Here is a 19,811-nt window from a genome sequence, read left to right on the forward strand (position 1 = left end):
CAGGAAACGTGGAGGAGAAAGGGCCGCTCCAGCTACCTGGAGATTTTCCTGCAGGTACAAGCTAATAGAAGAGTCACTCACCAATGGGTCTCTGCCAGGAAAAAAAAAAAATCTCCATCCACCCGACAATATTGTCAGATCAACTCAAATTCAAAAGGGCCGCGCATCCCCACACGCGCTAACCAAGCAGGGGAGAACAGGGGAGGGGGCCTGGATGGTCAAAGGGATCTGCCTCATTCAATAAAACCCTTGCGAGTCCGAGGAAAACAGCCTGGGGTGAAATGAAGCAGGCCACTCTGCCGCATGCCTCAGCTGTAGTCATATGAGCTGCACTTGTTTGAATCCACCCTGCAGGCAGCTCTCTTACAGCAGCACAAAATAAAGCTACAGAGCAGTGAGCCACGGGGCAGCCTGAGAGGAACGGGGACCTCGTGCGGGACAACCTGGCCTTTGCTTACACCAGTTTGGACACCATCTTTCCTTAGGAAGTCTCTGCTTGGAGGCAAGGTCTGGGTTTCAGTGTGTGTGTATACAATGTAGCCTGCCAGGGAAGAGTCACTCAGAGGCAGCATTTGGGTTTCAAGCGAGGAGGAGTGGAGAAGAAAGAGGAAATATGTCACGTATTCCTCCAGGGAAGCTAGGCAGCGTCTGGGGTCTGCAGAGGTATGGCACTTAAAGGGAATCAAGCAAGTTTGGGGTGCCCCTAGCATGCGCACGCCTGCTCCATCACTGTTCAGCATCACTTTGCAGGCAGTCAGAGCTGCTAAGAAGCAACACTCAGGCAGGCCGGGGCGCTGACGGGGAGCTCGTCACTGGCTGATAGCACTGGCGCTCATTACCTGCCTGCCTTTCATGATGTGCTTGGGTACTGGCACTTTAATCTCCAGGTCGCTGTAGTCTTGGGACCAGGTGTAGTTCTCTCGCACGGCTCCATTGTAACTGTCAGGGTTGGTCTGGAACTGCTCCTGCCTCCTGAGGGGAAAGAGCGAGATGCTAGGTGTCAAGTGGCTCCGCACGCGGAGAGTGGGAAACACCAGGACACGCTGGGCGAGGCAGATGGAGGGTGCTGTGCCTGTAATCGGCTACCTGGAGGCAGAGCAAGGAGCACCGAAGAGCGACTTGACAGGCACTCTGCTGCCCACGCCCTGGGATCTCTCTTCGCTGGGGACACCTGCTAAAGGAACAGGTTTGAAACAGCTCCAGGCTCCTACAGGTCCTTCCCCAGCCCCAGGACCCCTTGTACAGAGAAAGGGGTGTCACCGGCCTTGCCAGTTTGCTGCTTATTAATGGCCCAGGTAGACTCAATAACTCTAATACCCATGTCTGTGTCAGAAACGCCCGTGGCCAGCCTAGGGAGGAATGACTGTAAACGTGCAAAGGGATCAGCATGCAGTTGCATCCAGGCGTGCTGAGCCCCTCCATCTCCAACCTCCACGCAGCCTCCAGACAGACTGTTACCTGCCAAGGCATGTCTAGCCTGACCCAGTGACCTCAGCACACGTGGGAACATGACAACCCGATGAGGAGAGAGGAACTGGTGAACGGAGGCAAACTGGGGTTTTCTAAGGAATATTCAGATTTCCTTTTGCTACTTAAAAGGTGCCAAACTGGATGAATCCAGCGACAAGGGAGACACCACAATGATGGACACGTGCTGCTGTCCTATAGCACAGCCTTCCTGACCTGCCGCCACTTGACGGAGTGATACAGAAGAAGCCACCATGTCCATACAGCCTACCTGCCTGCCTTGGCCAGACCAGAGAGAGGCGCTCACAGAGGTAGCTGGTGAGAAGGAAGCAGATTGGGCAGTACGACGACAGCTGGAAAGAGAAGGTGGGCTATAGCCAATGCGTGGCTGATGGAGGCTACAGTTAGAACCCCTCCCCCGAAACATGACGACAGTCTCGCCCCTTTAAACATTTCTCCTCTGTGTTACTCAAAGGGGAACTGCAAAATAAAAGTGAAGAATGAGGGAAACCCACCCAGAATCCAGTGCAGAGACGCCATGCACCAGCTTTGACTTACTTTTTAACATTGTTTCTTGGTATCCCTGGGCTCAGTGATGATATCCCAGAATGCTTCACTCTGACATAATGAATGCCATAGATTGCAAAAAAAGGCACCTGGTATTTGCGGTTTTGCATTCTAAGATCATTTTGCTGAGCCAGGAAGTACCAGAAGGAGAATTCCACAGAGGGAGAAAGAGGATTTTTAAAGTTAATGGGATCTGGGTTTTTTGCTACCTGATTTCCCGCCCCCCTCCACCCACCTCCGCGCCTGGGTTAGACAGACAGGAGCTTCGGCATCAGAATCTGGACTACCGTCAGGTCTTATTTTTCTTTTGCATTCACCTTAAAAAAAACTCAAACAACCCTAAAGCTAACTGCCATTTGAGGAAATCCGCGTTTAGGAAATAAACATTAACTGCCTTGACTCTGATGGGTTTCTAACCTAGAGACGATTGCAGGATTTGCGTAGTAAGACGCTTGAGGAGTTGCCATAGTTTGATCTAACAGCTTTGTTGTGTGGTGGTTTTTTTAAGAACTGGTGCATTAGAGGAGCATTTTCGGACCCGTAGCTCAGCATTACCTGTCTAAATGGACACTGGTACATTTAAAAAATTCCCACTGACAATTGAAACAATTCAAGATTCTGATGAGCCCCCTTTAAACAATGTGGAAACAATTATTTACCTAAATTCCTTTATAAAATATTGATTTGCAAAAGGCGTTTTCTGTTCCCCTGTGATATCTGCAAGGGTCTATCCAGCAGGGAAGAGTGGAAGCACCAAATATGCTTGAACGCACCCTCTCCTTCCTCTCTGGGCACAGGCCTGTTGGCTGACATCTCTGCTTCAGTTTTGCAGCTGTTATTACCGGTAAACACCCTTTTGCAAGGTCTGAGGGGCACAATATGTATGCACACAACCCCTCGACCCCAGGCAAAAGCAGAGCAGGTTCTGGACTGGCCACACAGCGGTGAGATCAGCTCAGGCGTAAGACTGGACGCGTAACTGACCAACAAAACAGTGAAAGTAACTCCTCGCAAACGAGTTGCCAGTGCATAAGGGGAACACACGAACGAAAAAAACCCAATTGTTTTCATAGCTATAGGAATCTTACTGGGTATTTATAACAGTAATCCATAGAATTTCCAGCTGGAAATGGGATTCCTAACTTGTAAACGTCCCTGTAAATCACTGTCAGAATAAAACCGCTTTCATTTTAATCTCACAGGAAGGTTGTGGTTTTTTTTTCTTTTTTTTTAAAAAAACAATCGTTTCTAAACATAGCTGCAGCGCTAACAAAAGTCTGAGATATTTTAAAATGTTTTGACATGTACCTAGTCTTCGATCCTGATTAATATAAACACGGGCTGCAGTGAGTTATGTAACAGGTAATGTAACAGGCCCGCAAGACGGCCCACCCAAGGGACCTATCCCCCATGCACGCACCCACGCACTGCTAGGCCTTCAACCAACCAAGTGTGGGTGGCTTCCAGCAGAACTGCATGCTGAAGATTATATAAGAGACACAGATTTTAATTAAATTAAGGGTTTGTTTTTTTTTTTAAATAGAGAATTAAAGGGGTAAAATATAAGATTTCACCAGCCTTATTAAAGCACCCTTTTTGGCAGGTAATTTGGAAACCACTTGCTGAAATTAACAAACGAGAGCACCAGACACACAAGGCAGCAGCTGAAGTGTCTGAGCTCTGCAAGCTCAGCGGCTAGCTGCTATGTCCTGTCCCTGTGGAAATGGACCAGCGCAGAGATTTAAGGAGGGTATTGAAACACTTTGACAAAGTTTGATTTGCCTGGTGTTCGCCCATTGGGCCTCCGTTTCCACGGAGACGGGGTTGGCATGGCAGCAGAGAACCAGCGTTCTTGCTGGTTGGTTCTAGCTGCCAGCTTCCAAAACCACCCACAGATTTCAGGAACCAAAAGCACTGGGGGACAAATAGAAAACGAACGCGCAGGGGAAGATTTCAGACGCCCCACAACACCCTCGCCCACGACCGCAGAGTCATCTCGGGAGGGCAAACTGGCTAATGATTTCCAAGCCACGTGATCTCTTCAGATACCTGCACAGCTTGAATAAAACAAAATCACTTCCAACTCAGGGTCCTGGTGTCAGCAGCAGCTACTGCTACAGACGCGACTCTGAACGGTCATGTTGCCATGTAAGCAGAATGCCTCAACAGAACGGTCTGAAAAAGCACTTTATGGTTACACCACACCCCCACATGCTTCATGGGGAGAGGAAGGATGATCAGGTGGTTAGGATGCTAGCTTGCGCTGTTGGAGAGCCAGCTTCAATTCCCCGGCTCTGCCACAGACTTCCTGTAAGACCTTGGGCAAGTCACTTAGCCTCTCTGGACCTCAGGTCTCCATCGGCATTAAAGATCATGAGGGGCTCAGATACTATGTCAATGGGTGGCTATAGAAGCATCTCAGGTCTATAGAGAGACCCATGTTTCTCACCCACTCCTGAGGGAAGAGATCTAGTGTGCTGCATAAGGGTTACTGAAAACAGCAGTGGTTATTAATCAAACAAATCCCTTTTGTAATAAGTCACCAACCTGTGGGGTGATCCCCCATATCCAGAGTCAGGCTTTGCATTACCCAAATCAATCCCTCCATTCTCAATGCTTTTTTATAAAGGGCAGGAATCGCATTTAGCCCTCTGAAGTATAAAGACAGCCCGGAGAAGGGGGTGGGGGAGGGGGTTTAAAAAAAAAAGGAGGGGTTCTGCTTGCTTGTTTCCAGCAGAAATAATGAGGTCTCAATTTATCTGGCTTTGCTGAAGGGCTCCTGGGAGGGCTGGAGAGCTAGTGGAATGAGGACATTACAAGAGTTATTGAGAAAGGGTCAGGAAATTTCAAATTTGGAGAGGGTCTTTTTGGTTAGTGCCTATTTAACTCAAACCCCTAACAAACAGCTGGGAGAAAAAGCTCTCTGTGAAACATGCAACACCTCCACTCCAACTAAGGGCTGAGAAAGCTGCTGTTCCAGTTCTCTGGTCCTAGAATCTCAGGGTTGGAAGGGACCTCAGGAGGTCATCTAGTCCAACCCCCTGCTCAGAACAGGACCTTCACAGAGTCATCCCACAAAAACAGGAAAGAGACAATTCGATGTGCCTGATATTTCTAAAATAAAAGCAGGAAAGCAAACAAACATTCCAGGTCTCCGTTATCCATCAGAAAAAAGCCAAAGGCGGCACCCCTTCTTCACATTAATTCCATATGGCTGTGTAAGTAATTGGACCACAGTCCTGTTTCATTCTAGTCAGCTTTCCCTCTTCAGCCTCTCAGGATATCTACCTGGGGACTCAAGTAGCTCATAAAACAACACAATGGCATTAGTGTCATTTAAATAACATACACCAATGAGGGTGACATATCAGAAAGATGGGACAACAGGAGAATTACTGGATCAATGTCTGGGGCTTCCCACCGACTACCAAAAGGCAGGCTGGGATTTTTATTTCACAAACTGAAGCTGGGGGATAGCTATTCATGACTGTATTGTAAGAGAGTTTACAGGCCTCTCCTGGGTCACTTAAAGCTCGCATCTCATTTTAATCTACAAACAGGGGCTTCAGAATGACTTTCCTTAAGGAAACCTCCAGCTGCTCCATTTCTCTTTCCACTTAGCACGTTCTGTTTCTGCACCCCAACCTGCATGACAAGGCGGTTGGCTTTTAAAGGGCTGCTCTGCATTTCTAATTGGAGCTGGGGAGGCAGCAGCCACTTTGCAAGGCAGATGAAAAGGAGAATGCTCAGAGGTCACCCTCCTGCGGCAAAGGTCAGTCTTAACAAGGGCTTGCGAGGCCTGGAGAGAACAGGCTGTTGCACTCCCAGATTGACATCAGTGCGTCTCTGCTGGGAAAACTGGGCAAACAAGCTGCAGCTCATCAAAATGCAGCTACTGGGCTGGAGCCGAAAGGCCCAGAGGAAGGACGTCATCTTGACCCTTAGTGCTCACCTAGGGCTGGCTGGAGCACATTTTCGCAGCCCAGCTATGAGTCAGGCCTCACAACAGCCCTGGGAAGTAAACCAGTATTACCCACTATTTACAGATGGGGAAACTGAGGCAGGGTGACTTGCCCAAAGCCCCTCCCATTCCTGCGAACATGCCACCAAGCCCTGCTGCCTCCTAGAGAGACTCATAACCGTGATGCTACAGTCAGAGATAATGCAAAGAATGGCCATTTCCTTCCCCTGCTCCCATCTAACCCTCCCCAGATGTTCTTCCTAATTACTTCTCCAAGCTAGGTAATGCTTCGTCTTTCCACAGAATCTTTCAGCTTCAAAATGCATGTAAGAAATCTGTGAACCCACTTCTGGGGTGGAGTAGGGCGGTTGTCTCTCAAGACACAGCAACAGTGCACAGAATTTGGGACAGAACATTGAAAATGGGTGATTTAGAGAGGCAAGATGGAACTACGTAAGTGGAAACTTACCAATGCAGTTGGGTTAACACCCTAACCTTGTGCAGCAGTGACATGGGCTCTTTAAAGAAGTGGTCAGGACCTCACTTTTGGGCACAGCTCCTCCTGCTGACACCACAGGAGGGTACTAGGTTCAGTACTGACCCAGAAGAAATGGCACCGTTCACTGACTCACCAACACCGTTTCCTGCAGCTACCTGGGTTTCCCACAGAGGCCTCCCATCCAAACACTGCCCTGGTCTGGCCCAGCTTGGCTTACTTGATCCTTTGTGTTCACAGCATAAGGTAACTGGCTAGAGCTTCTTAGCTGGAGTGGGAAGATAAACTAGAAAACAGCTGATCCCCTCTCCTCAGAAATACTGGGATGGCATCATTTCAAAGTGAGCAGGGCAGAGAGGACTCTTCAGGCACCTTCTTCCATTGTTGCCTCCTGCCATGCTGAGGCTTAGACGTGCTCATGGAAAGATGGTCAAACATGCTGCTAGTCTTGCTTCAATAGGGCCACCAAGTAGCACCAGCTGCATCTCCAGAGAGAGAGCCTTTCCTGCCATCACACAGCAAAAACAACAGCCCCTCCCACTGATCGTCTCCCAGGGGACAGGGTATTCATGGAGCCAGCTCAGGAACATCTGCAGTTGGTCTCCAGGCGGAAGACTGTCAATGACTACCACCACCTGCTGTGCTGGTCAGTGTACTAGGGCCCAGGAACGCTAGCAACGGCTGGCAACAGATGGCGGTCGGGTTGAGTAGAGGGAGGGTGAAAAAGCATCAGCTTTAAAATAAAGGGTTTGGTATTGATTGCACTTGGCTGCCTGGTGGTGGGGATGGTGTGGGTGGGTCTGTGTGTTCTGTCTTGCTCTATTTTTGCTCGCAATGTGTCATTTTGGGGGAGGTGAAACCTTTAACAATGCACCACCGAGAAGCAGCAAATCTGTTTTTTGTTCCTATGGACTGCAACACACATCTATGCGGTCATTAATACCAATGCCTAGACCCATTCCCAACAGAGATAAAGACCTGCAGCTGCCTGGGGGTCAAACAACCATCCAACTGCAAGTGCTGGCCACTGAAGGAAAGAAGGAGGAGACTGTTACTTACCTGTAATTCTTGTTCTTTAGACTAGCGGCTCTCAACCTTTCCAGACTACTGTACCCCTTTCAGAAGTCTGCTTTGTCTTGTGTACCCCCAAGTTTCACCTCACTTAAAAACGACTTACTTTTGTATTTTTATGTCTGATTTTGTAAGTGCCCCAGCCACACTATTACTGACAAATTGTTTACTTTCTCATTGTTAGCATATAATTATAAAATTAATCCATTGAAATATAAATACTGTACTTACATTTCAGTGTATGATATATCGAGCAGTATAAACAAGTCATTGTATGAAATTTGAGTTTGTAGTGACTTTGTTAGTGCTTTTTATGTAGCCTGTTGTAAAATAGGCTCCGTAAAAATATCTAGATGAGTTGATGTACCCCCTGGAACCTCTGGTGGTGCTCAGAGATGAACGTGTACCCCTGGTTGAGAACCACTGCTCTAGAGATCTAGTCAAAGCAGAGTCCAGACTCTGCCCAGGCCTTAGACAGGAATTCCAGGCTCAAAGGGCAAGCTTGGTCCTAGTCCGTGCTGTGGAATGCAAGCACAGCAGGTCCTCCTAGAGCAGATAGTGATGTTACTGTCACACATAGAAAGTGAGGGAATGCAAAGATTTCAGAACCCTCAACTCTGTAAGGAGTGGGAACTCATCCCACAACAATCACAGAGAAGGAATTTTCTTCTCTATAGACTCCCATCTCAACAGATCCCCCACTCTTGGAGACAAAAGATCCAAGAATGGCTCGATGAAATTATACAATCAATCATAGAATATCAGGGTTGGAAGGGACCTCAGGAGGTCATCTAGTCCAACCCCCTGCTCAAAGCAGGACCAATCCCCAACTAAATCATCCCAGCCAGGGCTTTGTCAAATCTGACCTTAAAAACCTCTAAGGAAGGAGATTCCACCACCTCCCTAGGTAACCCATTCCAGTGCTTCACCACCCTCCTAGTGAAAAAGTTTTTCCTAATATCCAACCTAATCCTCCCACACTGCAACTTGAGACCATTGCTCCTTGTTCTCTCATCTGCTACCACTGAGAACAGTCTAGATCCAACCCCTTTGGAACCCCCTTTCAGGTAGTTGAAAGCAGCTATCAAATCCCCCCTCATTCTTCTCTTCCGCAGACTAAACAATCCCAGTTCCCTCAGCCTCTCCTCATGAGTCATGTGTTCCAGTCCCCTAATCATTTTTGTTATCCTCCGCTGGACGCTTTCCAGCAGGTCATCTAGTCCACCCCCTCACAACAAGACAGGATTAATTATACCAAGACTGTCCCTGCGGGTGTTCATCTAACCTGTACTTAAAAACCTTCACTGACAGGGATTCCACAACGTCTCTTGGTAACCAGTGCCAGTGCTTAATTATCAGAGTTAAAAAGTTTTTCCTAATATCTAACCTCAACTGATTACACAGAACATAAATAAGAGAACAGCGACAGGTGCTAGGAAGTGAAAGGTAAGGGGTTTCTTTAATGGAAAGGCGTCAGATAGCTCAAAGGGAGGTAACTTTGAAATCTCAGTTTGGACCCCTCCTGGCAGACTTGGGACACCTGCTCAAAAACACCAGACTTCTCACTCTCTACCCTCTCAGGAGTCAACCTGACAGGGACACAACGCTGGGATGGAGAAAGATGCTCTCGTTCGGTCTGCTAAGACATGTGTCATGGAGTCCCCGGGTGATGCTCTGGAACTGCTCCCTACGAAGCCACTCAGGACTCTGGGGAAGTCTCCTTTCTGTGAGCAGACTGTCTTCAGGGCAAGCAGCTAACATGGCTTCCACCTTCCTGGGTCTGACCTCGGAGCATTCAGCATCCTGTGCCCCTCCGTGCGCTTCCCACAGCGAGTCCCCTCAGGCAGGGTCCTGGGGAAGCCAGAGGGCCCAGCCCCCCAACTCCGCAGTCAGACGGGACTCTCAGCCAGCCAGTAAAACAGACGTTTATCAGACGACAGGAACATGGTCTAAAACAGAGCTTGTAGGTGCAGAGAACAGGACCCCTCAGCCGGGTCCATTTTGGGGGGCAGTGAGCCAGACAACCCCGTATGCCCTTCACTCCATGTCCACAGCCAGCCCCAAACTGAAACTCTCTCCAGCCCCTCCTCCTCTGGGCTTTGTCCCTTTCCCAGGCCAGGAGAATTGATTCCTTTGTTCTCCAACCCTTACAGGGGGGAAGCCAGGCCAACAGTTGCCAGGAAACAGGGTGTCAGCCATTCTCTGTGTCCAGACCCCTGCACACACCTGCCCTCTAGGGCTCTGCAACAATCACACACCCTTATCCCACCCCCTAGATACTTAAGAACTGCATAGGGGAAACTGAGGCACCCCAACAATATTCAGAGGAAACATTAAGAACAGTCCTGCTTCATCACAACATGGACAGCCCCGATCAGGTCAGTTCCGCTACCCTTTGGAGGGTCAAGAACCATACCTGTGTCGGCCAAGAAAAGGCCATCGGGATTGTGGCTTTTCTGCCTCTCCTGTGATGGGTGAGGAACACTCCTAGCAGAGGTAATAGAGAAAAGGCTGAAAGAGCCTGAGCTTAGAGGAGATCACTGGCTTATCGTCAACATTAAGTGCATTTACTCTTGATCAACCAATTCTAGCTTACACTATGTTCGGTCACTTGCCTTTCTCCAACCATTTCCTCTGCCGATGACATTTCTGATTGTTCTTAGTCACGAGGTGGGAAACGCTGAGAAAAATCTGTTGAGTCCTTTCTGGGGGCATTACAATTTTCACACCCTATGAACACTTTGCTGTCAACAGTAAGTTTCATAACAGGTCCTCATCCTGCTTTACAGTCACAGAATTAAGCCTCACCATGATATGGAACTATCCCGATTGTACAGATAAGGAAACAGATGCCTGGTCTACACCAGGAGTTGAGGTCGAATTTAGCAGTGTTCACTCGATTTAACCCTGCACCCGTCCACATGGCGAAGCCCTTTTTTTCGACTTAAAGGGCTCTTAAAATCGATTTCCTTACTCCATCCCCGACAAGGGGATTAGCGCTGAAATCGGCCTTGCCGGGTCGAATTTGGGGTAGCGTGGATGCAATTTGACGGTGTTGGCCTCCGGGAGCTATCCCAGAGTGCTCCATTGTGATCGCTCTGGACAGCGCTCTCAACTCAGATGCACTGGCCAGGTAGACAGGAAAAGGCCCATGAACTTTTGAATTTCATTTCCTGTTTGGCCAGCGTGGCGAGCTGCAGGTGAGTGCAGAGCTCATCAGCAGAAGTGACCATGATGGAGTCCCAGAATCGTAAAAGAGCTCCAGCATGGACCAAACGGGAGGTACTGGATCTGATCACTGTATGGGGAGAGGAATCCGTGCTATCAGAACTCCGTTCCAGTTTTCGAAATGCCAAAGCATTTGTCAAAATCTCCCAGGGCATGAAGGACAGAGGCCATAACAGGCACCCGAAGCAGTGCCACGTGAAACTTAAGGAGCTGAGGCAAGCCTACCAGAAAACCAGAGAGGCAAATGGCCGCTCTGGGTCAGAGCCCAAACATGCCGCTTCTGTGATGAGCTGCATACCATTTTAGGGGGTGCTTTGACTCCATCAATGGAGTGGGAGGCAACACGGAAGCAGGTTTTGGGGACGAGGAAGATGAGGAGGAGGAGGTTGAAGATAGCTCACAGCAAGCAAGCGGAGAAACCAGTTTTCCCGACAGCCAGGAACTGTTTCTCACCCTGGACCTGGGGTCAGTACCCCCCGAACCCACCCAAGGCTGCCTTCCGGACCCACCAGGCAGAGAAGGGACCTCTGGTGAGTGTACCTTTCTAAACAGTATACATGGTTTAAAAGCAAGTGTGTTTAATGATTAATTTGCCCTGGCATTCGCAGCCAGTACAGCTACTGGAAAACTGTGTTAACATGTCTGGGGACGGAGCGGAAATCCTCCAGGGACATCTCCATAAAGCTCTCCTGGATGTACTCCCAAAGCCTTTGCAAAAGGTTTCTGGGGAGGGCAGCCTTATTCCGTCCACCATGGTAGGACATTTTACCACGCCAGGCCAGTAGCACGTAGTCGGGAATCATTGCAGAACAAAGCATTGCAGTGTATGTTTGCTGGCGTTCAAACAACATCCGTTCTTTCTCTCTCTGTGTTACCCTCAGGAGAGTGATATCATTTTTGGTCACCTGGTTGAAATAGGGTGCTTTTCTTAAGGGGACATTCAGAGGTGCCCATTCCTGCTGGGCTGTTTGCCTGTGGCTGAACAGAAATGTTCCCCGCTGTAGCCACGCGGTGGGGGGAGGCAAAATGTGACCTTGTAACGAAAGCACATGTGCTATGTATGTAATGTTAACAGCAAGGTTTACCATGAAAGAGTGTACCCATTGTTCTATAAAATGTGTCTTTTTAAATACCACTGTCCCTTTTCTTTTCCTCCACCAGCTGCATGTGTTTCAAGGATCACAGTATCTTCTCCTTCCCAGAGGCTAGCAAAGAATAGAAGATGAAAAAAAAAAAAAAAAAAAGCAGTCATGATGAAATGTTCTCTGACCTCATGCTGTCCTCCCACACTGACAGAGCACAGACAAATGCGTGGAGGCAGACAATGTCAGAGTGCAGGAAAGCACAACATGAACACGAGGAGAGGTGGTGGGCTTAAGAGAGGGCTGAAGATGATAGGTGGTGGCAGTGTGATGACAGGAGGCAGGATTCAATGCTGGAGGATCAAACTAATATGCTCCAGCGTATGGTTGAGCTGCAGGAAAGGCAGCTGGAGCACAGACCGCCGCTACAGCCCCTGTGTAAACAACCGCCCTCCTCCCCAAGTTCCATAGCCTCCTCACCCAGACGCCCAAGAACATGGTGGGGGGGCCTCCGGCCACCCAGCCACTCCACTCCAGAGGATTGCCCAAGCAACAGAAGGCTGGCATTCAATAAGTTTTAAAGTTTTAAAGTTTTTAAGTGCAGTGTGGCCTTGTCCTTCCCTCCTCCTCCACCCCTCCCAGGCTACCTTGGCAGTTATCCCCCTATTTGTGTGATGAATTAATAAAGAATGCACAAATGTGAAGCAACAATGACTTTATTGCCTCTGCAAAAGGTGATCGAAGGGGGGAAGGGAGGGTGGTTAGCTTACAGGGAAGTAGAGTGAACCGAGGGGGGGGTTAATCAAGGAGAAACAAACAGAACTTTCACACTGTAGCCTGGCCAGTCATGAAACTGGTTTTCAAAGCTTCTCTGATGCGCACCGCGCCCTCCTGTGCTCTTCTAACCACCCTGGTGTCTGGCTGCATGTAACCAGCAGCCAGGCGATTTGCCTCAACCTCCCACCCCGCCATAAACGTCTCCCCCTTACTCTCACAGATATTGTGGAGCACACAGCAAGCAGTAATAACAATGGGAATACTGGTTTCGCTGAGGTCTAAGCGAGTCAGTAAACTGCGCCAGCGTGCTTTTAAACGTCCAAATGCACATTCTACCACCATTCTGCACTTGCTCAGCCTGTAGTTGAACAGCTCCTGACTACTGTCCAGGCTGCCTGTGTATGGCTTCATGAGCCAGGGCATTAAGGGGTAGGCTGGGTCCCCAAGGATAACTATAGGCATTTCAACATCCCCAACGGTTATTTTCTGGTCTGGGAAGAAAGTCCCTTCCTGCAGCTTTTGAAACAGACCAGAGTTCCTGAAGATGCGAGAGTCATGTACCTTTCCCAGCCATCCCACGTTGATGTTGGTGAAACGTCCCTTGTGATCCACCAATGCTTGCAGCACTACTGAAAAGTAGCCCTTGCAGTTTATGTACTCGCTGGCTTGGTGCTCCGGTGCCAAGATAGGGATATGGGTTCCGTCTATGGCCCCACCACAGTTAGGGAATCCCATTGCAGCAAAGCCATCCACTATGACCTGCACATTTCCCAGACTCACTATCCTTGATATCAGCAGATCTTTGATTGCGTTGGCTACTTGCATCACAGCAGCCCGAACAGTAGATTTGCCCACTCCAAATTGATTCCCGACTGACCGGTAGCTGTCTGGTGTTGCAAGCTTCCACAGGGCTATTCCCACTGGCTTCTCAACTGTGAGGGCTGCTGTCATCTTGGTATTCTGGCGCTTCAGGGCAGGGGAAAGCAAGTCACAAAGTTCCATGAAAGTGCCCTTACGCATGCGAAAGTTTCGCAGCCACTGGGAATCGTCCCAGACCTGCAACATTATGCGGTCCCACCAGTCTGTGCTTGTTTCCCGGGCCCAGAATTGATGTTCCGTGGCATGAACCTGCCCCATTAGCACCATGATGTCCACATTGCCAGGGCCCGTGCTTTGAGAGAAGTCTGTGTCCATGTCCTCATCACTCTCGTCACCGCGCTGACGTCGCCTACTCGCCCGGTTTCGCTTTGGCAGGTTCTGGTGCTGCATATACTGCTGGATAATGCGTGTGGTGTTTAATGTGCTCATAATTGCCAAAGTGATCTGAGCGGGCTCCATGCTTGCTGTGGTATGGTGTCTGCACAGAAAAAAGGCGCAGAACGATTGTCTGCCGTTGCTCTGACGGAGGGGAGGGGAGACTGACGACATGGCTTACAGGGTTGGCTTACAGGGAATTAAAATCAACAAAGGAGGTGGCTTTACATCAAGGAGAAACAAAAACAACTGTCACACAGAATGGCCCCCTCAAGGATTGAACTCAAAACCCTGGGTTTAGCAGGCCAATGCTCAACCCACTGAGCTATCCCTCCCCCCGGTATTCCAGGCAGGACGGAATCCCCATTAAACTTTTCAAGGTGCCCCGACAGACCTCACTGAAACGATTGTCGGCCGTTGATTTCATGGAAGGAGGGAGAGAGGGAGGGGGGAGCAAATGAATACAAAACAGATCTGGTCTATTTCTTGTTTTGATCCACTCCATCTATCTTTTACATCTTAGGCTGGCAGCAGACGGTGCAATACAATTGCTGGCAGGACTAAAGAGAATGACCTGGTCGAGTCACTCCTATTTATGTCCCTGTGCCCATGTCTGCCCAGGCGCTCCTGACCGACCTCACCGAGGCGGCTAAGAGCACCTAGGACATGACGACGATGGTTATCAGGCCTACTGCACCGTCTGCTGCCACAAGTCAATGAGCTGCTGCTGTGTAGCAATGCACCCAGGAGACGTACGGTGACGGTGAGCTGAGCGGGCTCTATGCTTGCCGTGGTATGGCGCTTGCACGGGTAACCCAGGAAAAAAGGTGCGAAACGATTGTCTGCCGTTGCTTTCACGGAGGGAGGGCCTGACTTCACATATCCAGAACCACCCGCGACAATGTTTTTCCCCCTTAGGCATTCGGATCTCAACCCAGAATTCCAATGGGCGGCGGAGACTGCGGGAACTGTGGGATAGCTACCCACAACACTCTGGAAGTCAACGCTAGCCTCGGTACTGTGGAAGCCCTCCGCCGAGTTAATGCACTTAGAGCATTTTGTGTGCGGACATACAAAATCGACTATATAAAAACGATTTCTAAAAGAACAACTTCTATAAATTCGACCTAATTTGGTACTGTAGACATACCCAGAGAGAGGTGAAGGGTACTGCCCCAGGTCACACAAGTGTGTGGCTGAGGCGGGGGGGATGCTAGTCCTGTTCTCTAAGCACTCGACTGTGCCCTTTTTGACAAGTGAAGCTTTTCTCAAGCTCAAAAACCTTGCTAAACACAAAACAATTTCATTAGACAACACTGAAGTAAGGAGCTAGTAGGAAGAGGATGTCTCATGCATCCATATGCCTTAACCACATAAGGATGCCGCAAGTGTGGTATTCCTGAGAGATGCACTATGCGCAAACAGACCAGCATTTATTTCAACGATTAAACATTCAAATAAAGGCCGCTTCTCCCTGACAGCGGCCTAGAGCAAGAGGCGTCCATCAAAGTAATTAATTGTGAGTTCACAAACACTGAATTGTGACAACAAGGGGATGAATCAGGGAGGAGGTGGCAGATTTTAGAGGAGATGCTTCAGCTGGCACATGAGCATTTTGGCAGGCAGCAGACCTGGAGTGCATCAAGCGCTGGATAATTGTACTTCCTGAGGTTCTGTGCATCGCGCCAGGGCTAGAGAACCCATGCAACGAGCTGGGCTTGCCATTCTGTCATGTTTAGGGTGAGGGCCTGTTTTCATCTGATAACTGCCGGCCCGGCCTCAGCAGCCATTGGTCGTGCCAGCTAGCACTTGTCTCGACCAGCATTTGGAAACACAGTCAACCACTCTCCTTGCACCAGCGGCTTTTCACCAGGGCTGACGCCTCCCCACAACAAAGCCCCAGCACAGCAAAAAGATGCTCTGGCTAGCTACTCCCACTATTTCGAGTCACAGCAGGGAAGACTGAGGCAAGGCACCAGTCTAATAATTCTTACACATGAAGGCACCACCTCAGCCCAATGAGCTAATGCTGTGTAACCCCTTGTGCCATTGTCCTTCTCAGATGCTAGCTGATGCCAGCTGGACTTGAGCATCTTTTGATAGCCATCATCACCTGGCTCAAGCAAGGCGCTTGGCAGCCAACTGAGTGTAAAAGGCAGTAAACCCAGGCAATGGATTAGGGGAGCATTAAATAAAATCAGCTCGTTTAAAGCCTTTGCAAATAACATTGCTCTGCTCCCATTAGCTAGGGGCTGTCAGGGAATTGAGCTGTTACTATAACTAAATGATGTTGCAGTTTTTAAATGGCAAGAGAACAGCCTTGTTATTTATAAAGCTCCTGGATGATCCAATTTGATCCTCCCCAGCAGCCTTCTTCTGAATGCAAACACTCCTTCCACTCTGGCCCTGGCCCTGGCCCGACCTTCGGAGGTGGCAGCCAACTATTGGCCGGCAAGTCAGACACTTACCAGTGCCGATTCCAGATGCCAGCCAACCATCACAGAGCTGGCACATCCAGCGGCCTCTCTGTAAATGTCAATGAGTCCGATTGTTTTCGTTTCAGGCAGGCACTGGAGCTTGTTATGCTCAGCCATGCTCTGGCATTTCAGCGCTTCTCCTTTGCAGCATCTTTCCGAACAAGTGTTTGTACTGAGAAGCTTTTCTAAAGGCCCTGGACTACATCTGCTGAGTGATGCAGACACACAAACAGCCCAAGCTCCCTAAGTACTAATAAGGTTAGACGATCTACTGAACACAAGTTACCTGACTGGAATTAACTCAGGAAGAGGTAGTGACAGAACCCAGCAGGGCATAGGTGGATGCAGATGCAAGGGTCCTTTGCATCGTGCTTCTCGCATGCCCTCCAACAGACAGAGACCAACTCTGCAGCCTCACCTTCCCCGGGCTGCTAGGTCAGCTGAAACCTCCCCTCTAGGAAGCAAGTCAAACTGCTAGGGGATGGGCTAAACGCTCCCAAGAACAGCGGATGTAAGGGGGCAGCATGCACAGGAGGGATTCTGAGTCAGGCTTTCCTAGTCTCTGCCCCTTGCGATTCCTTTGCAGGCCACTCATTGAGCTCAGGAAAGGTGGTGTTTTCAACAAGAAGCCTGATTTCTGTCCCAAAGGAAATACTTCTAAAAACTTGGCAAAACCACTCTTGGGACTATAAACCCCAAAGCAACCCCTTACCTGAACTGACTGGCCAGCTCTGTGCTCCAGAGCAAGGGTTCCCAACCTTCTTAGTAAGGCACTCTAGCTGTTTGGGGACCTACCATTACCTCTCCTCCCCCTTTCCCACCCCAGCCCTCTGCCACTTGCTCCCCTCCCCTGCTCCCTCCCACAACCCCAGCTAGGCCACAGCCAGCCTGCGATTGCCATCAGGCTGCTAACTGTCCACTACCTGCTGGCTCCAAAGACCTCCTCCATGCTGCACCTGATGCCCAGATCTGGCTCCCCACTCTGCTCACTGGTAGATTAGCCACTGGGTGAACAATTGGGGCGCCCCTGCACCCCAACCAGCCCAGAGCTCCTGCCAGGGAGAGGGGTTGGGTGCTTGCCCTGCCCCACCCACCCAGCACTCCTGCCAGGGAGCAGGCTCGGGGGCTTGCCCCACTCCCCAGCAGGAATGCCAGGCGGGCAGAGCAGGGCAAGGCCCCATATCCCGACCCAATTTCCCTGGCAGGAGTGCCGGGGGTGGGATGGGGGGGACTGCAGGTGGAAGGGTTGGGGAGGGCCTCCCACTTGCTCTTGCCAGGGCCCCACAAATCCCTAATCCACCTCTGACTCTGCTGCATGCTGCCCAAGGGGGGTGACAGCAGGATCCAGGCAGCCGGAGTTAATGGGTGAACAGTCAGCAGCCTGTCTCTGTCCCGCACTGCTGCCACTCAGACCCCACTCCCCACACTGCTGCCTGCCACCCAGGGGAAGGAAGCACATGGGATCGACGGGCAGGTTGGGAGTCGGGACCCATCATTTGGGAAACACTGTTCTGAACGCGGCCTTGTACCAGAAGATCCCAGCACAGAGGTAGCTGATCTGCCACTGTTCAAGCCACTCAGCTCACTTCCACATGCAAGTCACCTCTGCAACTGGAAACCCCTTAACTCTCACCAAGAGGCTTTACTCTCTAGATACCAGCTTTGCTCTCTTCTACAGAAAGGATTTGTTCAGCTGCCAGTCGAGCTACCTAAAGAGCCCCTTTAAGCAAATAATTGTTAACCAGGCAAACTGTTCTCCTGCCTCTCCAGGGAGAGAAGAAACTGGCTACTTTCGGACCGTTCTCCCCACAGACCTTGCCTGCCCGTGGCTCAAGGGCAGATGGCTAAAGGTCAGCTAGGGCCCTTCCTAGAAACTAGTACTGAACAGGAAGAGTTCCTGGACCTTGTGGATCCTCCCCACAGGCTGGGGGAGGGTCCTTTAGCAGTGGGGGGCTTGCGCCCGCCCACTTCCCAGAACCCAATATGAGGCCTCTGCAAAGTGAATTTCAGAACAGGGCTGCTGTCCTGAGCCTACTGTCCACCAGGGGGAGCTAAAACGGTTAAACACAAAGTAGACAAAGTGTAGCCTCCTGGAAAGATGAGGTTTTAACGGTGAGCTGCAAAGAGGTTTTGAAAATATGGGGCATGGGCTCTTTGTGCTTCTTGACACCGGACAGAAGGCCCGGAAAGGATTTCCCCCTTTTTTTAAAAGCATCAAAATATGAGGAACGTAAAGTCTGATCTTCCCTAGTTTAGCTGGAGAACTACTGGGAGGCACAGGAGATGCTTATCTGAGCTCTTAACACCTCCCCTGAAGAGGTGTGGAGTGTTTCGCAAAGGCCTCCTTCACGCAAAACACCTAGAAATGTCTGAAACAACAAAGTGTTAAACAGCCCAAACACCAATCGCTTCCCCACTTCACAGCTCAACTCTCACTGGCTTAACTGTGCTGCTGTGATCATTTCACTGCCCCCCCAGCATCAGAGAGTCTGCCAGCCTAGACGGGACCAAGGAAAAACACCAACTCAAATACCTGTTTTGAAAAAATCCCTTCCAGGGCTTCTTTGTCCAACATAAGCACAAACACTACTTATCTGTGGTCCCAAACTTGCCCCCTTTCCATAGTCTCCGGGTGCCTCAGAGTCTGAAATGTGAGGCCGGGCAGTGCCATTATCACCATTGTACAGATGCGGAAACTGAGGCACAGAGACGCTAAATGACTTGGCCAAGATCACAGAATAGAACTTAAAGCCAGGTCGCCCAAGTCCTAGGCTAGTGCCCTAACCAATGAGCCATTCTTCCTCTTTTTCTCCATCTGTGCAAGTCATCTTTAAAACTGTGAGCTCCCTTTTATTTTCTAGAATAACCTCTCCAATCACTGAGATGACCAGCGTCACACCAACACGTCTGAGAATCAGGAAAGGGTTGAGTTAAGTTGCTAAGAGTTTATTACATTCCAACATCATTTCATGCAGCAGCCACCTTTTTACCTTATAGCACCAAACCAACATTTGCCCTGATTCAAGAATCTCCCTTAAAATGCCCATTCCTGTACAGACCCAGGGAATCTGCATACACTCCACAAACGAGACAGGCATACTTTCCAGAATGCTCCATTGCCCAAATCTCTCGCCAACCAATGGCAAAAGGCCCCATGAACTAGCCAAAAAACCTGTCAATAAACCCCTCAGCTCCCAAAACAAAGGCACCGATGCTGTTCCACCGTCAGTGAAAGACTCCCATTGACTTTAGTGGGCTTTGGATCAAGCCCTGAGTGGCCACCATGCTGCTAGACCTTGTCTACGCTAGCAAGCTTCGAAGCCATATCTCATCACCACAGCGGTAGCCGTGACAGAAGCTGCAGTGTGAGCAGTAGTTAGGCATGTTCTACTATATATTATGTAAGTAAGGTTAAATGACCCTATGGTAAG

The 19,811-nt window shown here is 49.8% G+C and overlaps 1 protein-coding gene across 1 annotated transcript in view; it reads right to left on the reverse strand.

Annotated features, from left to right (window-relative positions):
* Window positions 1-19,811, reverse strand: part of NUDCD3 (NudC domain containing 3) — a 61,988-nt gene that overhangs the window by 25,141 nt on the left and 17,036 nt on the right. The window contains exon 3 of the mRNA XM_007072419.4: window positions 840-972. Within this exon, the coding sequence (XP_007072481.3) occupies window positions 840-972 (133 nt within the window). The remainder of the gene's footprint in view (window positions 1-839; window positions 973-19,811) is intronic.

The sequence above is a fragment of the Chelonia mydas genome, chromosome 26, assembly GCF_015237465.2.
Source record: "Chelonia mydas isolate rCheMyd1 chromosome 26, rCheMyd1.pri.v2, whole genome shotgun sequence".
NCBI lineage: Eukaryota > Metazoa > Chordata > Testudines > Cheloniidae > Chelonia > Chelonia mydas.